Source organism: Triticum dicoccoides, chromosome 2B (genome assembly GCF_002162155.2).
Source record: "Triticum dicoccoides isolate Atlit2015 ecotype Zavitan chromosome 2B, WEW_v2.0, whole genome shotgun sequence".
In the NCBI taxonomy this organism is placed as follows: domain Eukaryota; kingdom Viridiplantae; phylum Streptophyta; class Magnoliopsida; order Poales; family Poaceae; genus Triticum; species Triticum dicoccoides.
Window position 1 is genome coordinate 463,467,727 of NC_041383.1, and position 5,692 is coordinate 463,473,418.

General features: G+C 51.8%; 1 protein-coding gene across 1 annotated transcript; it reads left to right on the forward strand.

Annotated features, from left to right (window-relative positions):
• The first annotated feature begins 420 nt into the window (after window positions 1-420).
• LOC119367837 (transcription repressor OFP13-like) lies at window positions 421-1,749 on the forward strand. Its single transcript, XM_037633230.1, has 2 exons — window positions 421-1,008; window positions 1,101-1,749. Exons 1-2 carry the CDS (start codon window positions 457-459, stop codon window positions 1,521-1,523), a joined length of 975 nt encoding a protein of 324 aa, XP_037489127.1. The 5' UTR covers window positions 421-456; the 3' UTR covers window positions 1,524-1,749.
• Window positions 1,750-5,692: the final 3,943 nt, after the last annotated feature.

The window sequence follows — 5,692 nt, forward strand, 5'->3', positions numbered from 1 at the left end:
TTCCTCCAATGTTTCTATATCACTTTTTGAGTTGCTGTGTTCCAAACTGGCCCTTATGTTTGTCTGCGAAAATTCAAGTAAAAAAAACTCAATGTACTATCTTCGTCTAGGTGAATAAGTCATTCGCGTAGTTTTAGGTTGACGATTTAACTATCTAAATATGTATTAGGAGTCTTTTCTAGGAGTCTTTTCTCGTTCCTACAGTTCTGTAATTAAATTTCTGTCAAATTTCCATATTTCTCATTTCTTGTGGTTGCCTTTGGCTGAGCGAATATAACATTCAATGGCAGTATTCAATTCTTTACTGAAACCTCTCCAACCCTGCAGTAAATGGGCTCACTACCAGCCAGGCCCCATCTTCTTCTCCATCCTCTATAAAACAAGCAAAACAAACCAGAGCAGGGCAGAAGCGGCAAGACCACCACGACCCACCCTTCCGTGAAACGCGGCAGCGCAATGTCTCCCCTGCACCCTCCCCACCTGCATTTCCGCAAGCTCAAGAAGCGCGCGCGCGCCGCCATCGGAAGCGGCAGCCACCGCCCCGCCGCCAAGGCCAGGAAGGGCCTCGCCGCCATCCTGTACAAGCTCCGCGACGTGCACCGCCCGCCGTCGTCGCCGCCCTCGCCATCTCCGTCGCCGTCGACCCCGCAACACCGGCAGCTCTGCTACCCGCCGGCCCCGTCCACGTGGCCGTGGCCGTCGTGCCGTCACCCACGCACCAGCTCATTCCGCGCGCGCCCTGAGGATGCCGCGGCCGTCGTGTACCGGACCGCGAACACAGTGTACGACACACGGTCGGAGCACTTCCTACGGCGCCCGTCCCTGGATGAAGCGTCGTGCAGTGGCCGGAACTCCTTCGCCGTGTCGGGACAGGCTGCCGTGGATCGGGAGCCGGAGGCGGAGGAGAGAAAGGAGCAGCAGCTGCGTGAGACAGCCGTCGTGCGCGGCGTGCGGTCGGAACGGCTCTTCTTTGAGCCGGCCGGCGCAGAGTTCTTCTCGCCCACGCAGGTAATGCATTGTATGCCTTGTAGTATTACTATCTGAGCAGATGAGTGATAATGATACCAGTTGAAGCACTGTTAACACGAGAGATATTTCAGGCGGAGGCGCTAGGCAAGACCGAAGACATCACCACGGACGCGGCCGCCGAGGACGAAGAAGCGAACACCGCGCCGGCCGGCAAGACCGAGCAGAAGCCGGCAGATTACTCCGAGCTGAAGGCTGGCGCGGTGGTGGTATCAATGGAGTCGGAGGACCCGTACGGCGACTTCCGAGCGTCCATGGCGGAGATGGTGGCGGCGCACGGGCTGCGGGACTGGGAGGGCCTGGAGGAGCTCCTGGCGTGGTACCTCAAGCTCAACGCCAAGGGCGTCCACGGCGTCATCGTGGGCGCCTTCGTGGACCTGCTCGTGAGCCTGGCGACCCCGCCGAGTCCGTCGCTGCCGTCGCAGTCGCCGTCGTCGTCGTGCATTACGTTCGAGGATTACTCGTCGGCCACCTTCGACGACGAAGAGAAGTGCTGATCAGGAACTCGTTTTGATTCCTCCTCCTTTTTTTAGTCTCGCCCAGAGTCAGAACTCAGAAGAGAGTTTTTGTGTTAAATATTTGTGAGCTGGTGAGAGGTATGGAATGATTGTACAGTTGCCAAAACTAATCGATGCTGACCCGCTACTCCATTAACGTGTACTCCTAGTATATTTGTTGCTGAGATGATCCATTGACCATACTTGCATATTCTTTTTTTTTTCTTGCTGTGCTCTCTCTGTTGCTAGGCTGCGTATTCATGGATTGTAAAATATAAGTGAGCCAACTCTGGTTAATCCTTAACATATTCATGGTGGTTACTACCTGTGGTTGCTTCACAGAATTTTGGCGCCAAGAGCTGCGTCTCCAGTTTTCTTGAGTAGGTCCAGACGAAAAACGGGTCAAACCATTGCCCCTTGTGGTGCAATGGATCGGACACCATAGGGTTCAAAGGATTGGATCCGGTTTCCCTTTAATGCAAGCCTCACCAGCTGCTCATAAATATGTGAGGTTTATGTCCTTTGAATGCACTAGCCAGCGACAGATGACACTCCATCCGCGCATTGTATGCTTGCCCAGATGCAAACATCCGTCCTTCTGGACATTTACATCGTTTTTATGGTACTATTTGACCGCTAGTAATTCCGACCGTAATTGCTGCATGACGAAATTAGAAATGGTTTTGCTAAATTTCAGCTGTCTGAAAATTTAGTAAATCTCAATCACTTCAATTTAGTAAATTTGGTTCATACGATAGGAATATCTTTTTTTGAAAGACCCGGTTTAGGCCGGTTTCATTGATTTAGGAGAAAGCATACGAAAAACAAGCAGGGATCAAGTGATCATGGCAAACGGAAAAAGCTCACAAGAGCATGGAAACTAAAAAGAAAACGGCGATGACGGCGTCCATAGACGCCCATCGTGATCTTACTGCCTTGCTGCTGTGTCCCCGAACGGGTGCTCTAAACATGCGACTCCAGCAGATCTCCAAGACGCAAGATCAAGCTTTATTGCTTGAAGAATATCATCAGTCCGTGGCGTTTTCCCTCTGAAAACGAATGCGTTCCACTCCTTCCAGATGTGCCATGCGACCAGCATCGCCATTGTTTTGATTCCTCTCCTCTAGTTGACCGGCGTGCGGCTGATCATCGTCAAACAGTGTTGTAGAGAGCTATGAGCTGGTCGCCTGCTTAGGCCCAGCGTCTCACAGCCGACCCATATGGCAACAGAGCTCCAAATCATCCTGGAGAAGGGGCAGTCCCAGATCAGATGTAGTGAAGACTCGAGGTTTCTCAGGCACAAGCCGCAGAAGTAATCGTTCGGCCACCCCCTCCTCTGCAGCCTGTCATTGCACCAGACTGTCATTATGCAGCAGCCATGCAAACAGCTTGACGGTTCCCGGCGCCCAGCCTTTCCAGATGACGGTGTCGTGGCCCGTGCTCGGCGCGTCCTTGAAGAACATTTTGTACGCAGCCCTGGTCGAGAACGAGTCCCCTCCTCCCGCAGTCCAGATGATCCGGTCCGTGACCTGGTTGTCGAGGGTGATCTGAGCCTGTTGGAGCCGTCGCCAGAGCCTGAGGAAATCGACAACAATGGAGGCTGTGTCGCCGTGGCTGAGATCATTTATCCACTGTTCGTTGACGAGGGCAGCGGCAACCGATCTGTTTTTGCTCCTGGAGTGCTTGAACATGCTCGGGAAGGTGGTAATCAGGGGCGCGCTGTCGAGCCAGGGACGTGTCTAGAAACCTGCCCTTTGGCCGTCGCCAAGGGTGATCTTTGTTGCTCCAGCGAACAGCTTCCGGTCTGTATCGTCGCATGGCAAGGGGAAGGCAGTCCAGGGCCTCATCGGTTGCTGCCAGGACGTCCATAACCAGCGCAGCCGGAGTGCTGAGCCGAACCGGAGCAAGTCAGGGATCCCCAACCCGCCCTTCTCCGTTGGGGTGCACACCTGCTTCCACGCCACTTTGCACTTCCCTCCCGTCAGTGCCTCGTCATGTGCCCATAAGAACCGATGTCGCGCCTTGTCAATCTCCTTGAGGATCTTCTTTGGCACCTTGAGCACGGCCATGGCGAAGGTTGGCAGCGCCGAGAGCACCGCCCGCACCAGAACGCGTCGACCCGCCAGCGACATCAGCTTGCCCTTCCAGCCCGCGAGACGCGACTTGATATGGTCGATGAGGAATTGGAAATGCACTAAACGCAGTCTCTTGGGGGATAGAGGCAGGCCCAGATATGTTGTGGGGAAGCTAGCTATCGATCCCCCAAACTCCTGTAAGACCTCAGACAACAGCAGATCATCGCAGTTCATCGGGATGACTGAAGATTTTGCCTGATTCAGCTTTAGCCCAGTGGCTTCACCGAAGGAATGTAATAGACTCAGCAAGGTGGTGACCTCTTCCTTGATTGGATTGGCGAAGATGATCGCATCATCCACATATAGACTCACCCGCATGCTTGCCCCGCGCCCCGGCAGTGGTGCGATCAGCCCCCTTGCTGTGGTCGCGTCCAACAGACGGAACAGAGGGTTGATAGCCAGGATGAAAAGCAGCGGTGACAACGGATCGCCCTGCCTGAGCCCACAGGCCTGAAAGAAACTTGGCCCCGACGACCCATTTAGCATACAGGAGGAAGTTGTAGTTGATAGCAGCAGGGCCACCCAATTTCTCCAGCGCTGCAAAAAACCAATGCGCAGCAGCAGCTTGATCAGGTAGGCCCAGGAAACAGAGTCAAATGCGCGGGCAAAATCAAGCTTGAAGAGCAAGGCCTGTTTTTTCTCTCTGTGCAACATTCTGACGCAACCTTGGACATATTGAAAACTATCATGAATGTATTTTCCTTTCTGAAAAGCCGTTTGCGCCGGCGAGATAAGCCCATTCAGAGCAGAGGACAGGCGGAGTGAAAGGAAATATGCCCTAGAGGCAATAATAAAGTTATTATTTATTTCCTCATATCATGATCAATGTTTATTATTCATGCTAGAATTGTATTAACCGGAAACATAATACATGTGTGAATACATAGACAAACTAAATGTCACTAGTATGCCTCTACTTGACTAGCTCATTAGTCAAAGATGGTTATGTTTCCTAGCCATAGACATGTGTTGTCATTTCATTAACGGGATCACATCATTAGGAGAATGATGTGATTGACTTGACCCATTCCGTTAGCTTAGCACTTGATCGTTTAGTATGTTGCTATTGCTTTCTTCATGACTTATACAAAGTTCCTATAACTATGAGATTATGCAACTCCCGTTTACCGGAGGAACACTTTGTGTGCTACCAAACGTCACAACATAACTGGGTGATTATAAAGGAGCTCTACAGGTGTCTCCAAAGGTACATGTTGAGTTGGCATATTTCGAGATTAGGTTTTGTCACTCCGATTGTTGGAGAGGTATCTCTGGGCCCTCTCAGTAATGCACATCACTATAAGCCTTGCAAGCAATGTAACTAATGAGTTAGTTACGAAATGATGTATTACGTAACGAGTAAAGAGACTTACCGGTAACAGATTGAACTAGGTATTGGATACCGACGATCGAATCTCGGGCAAGTAACATACCGATGACAAAGAGAACAACGTATGTTGTTATGCGGTTTGAACGATAAAGATCTTCGTAGAATATGTAGGAGCCAATATGAGCATCCAGGTTCCGCTATTGCTTATTGATCAGAAACAGTTCTAGGTCATGTCTACATAGTTCTCGAACCCGTAGGGTCCGCACGCTTAACGTTACGATGATAGTTATATTACGAGTTTATAGTTTTTGATGTACCGAAGGTTGTTCGGAGACCCGGATGTGATCACGGACATGACGAGGAGTCTCGGAATGGTCGTGACATAAAGATTGATATATTGGAAGCCTATATTTGGATATCGAAATCGTTCCGGGTGAAATCGGGATTTTACCGGAGTACTGGGGGGTTACCGGACCCCCCCCCCCCGGGGGGTTAATGGGCCTACATGGGCCCTAAGGGAGAAGAGGAGGGCCGGCCAGGGCAGACCGCGCACCCCCTCCCCCCTAGTCCGAATAGGACAAGGAAGGGGGGGCGGCGCCCCCCTTTCCTCTTTCCCCCTTCCCCCTTCCTTCTCTAACAAGGCAAGAGGGGGGAGTCCTACTCCCAGTGGGAGTAGGACTCCTCCAGGCGCACCCCTAGGGGCC

What these genes read in the sequence shown, in the direction of transcription:
- LOC119367837 (XM_037633230.1), top strand. Translation starts at nt 457, where the DNA reads ATGTCTCCCCTGCACCCTCCCCACCTGCATTTCCGCAAGCTCAAGAAG. An exon ending in AGTTCTTCTCGCCCACGCAG is followed by an intron (nt 1,009 to 1,100) that starts GTAATGCATTGT and finishes GAGATATTTCAG; the next exon opens with GCGGAGGCGCTAGGCAAGAC.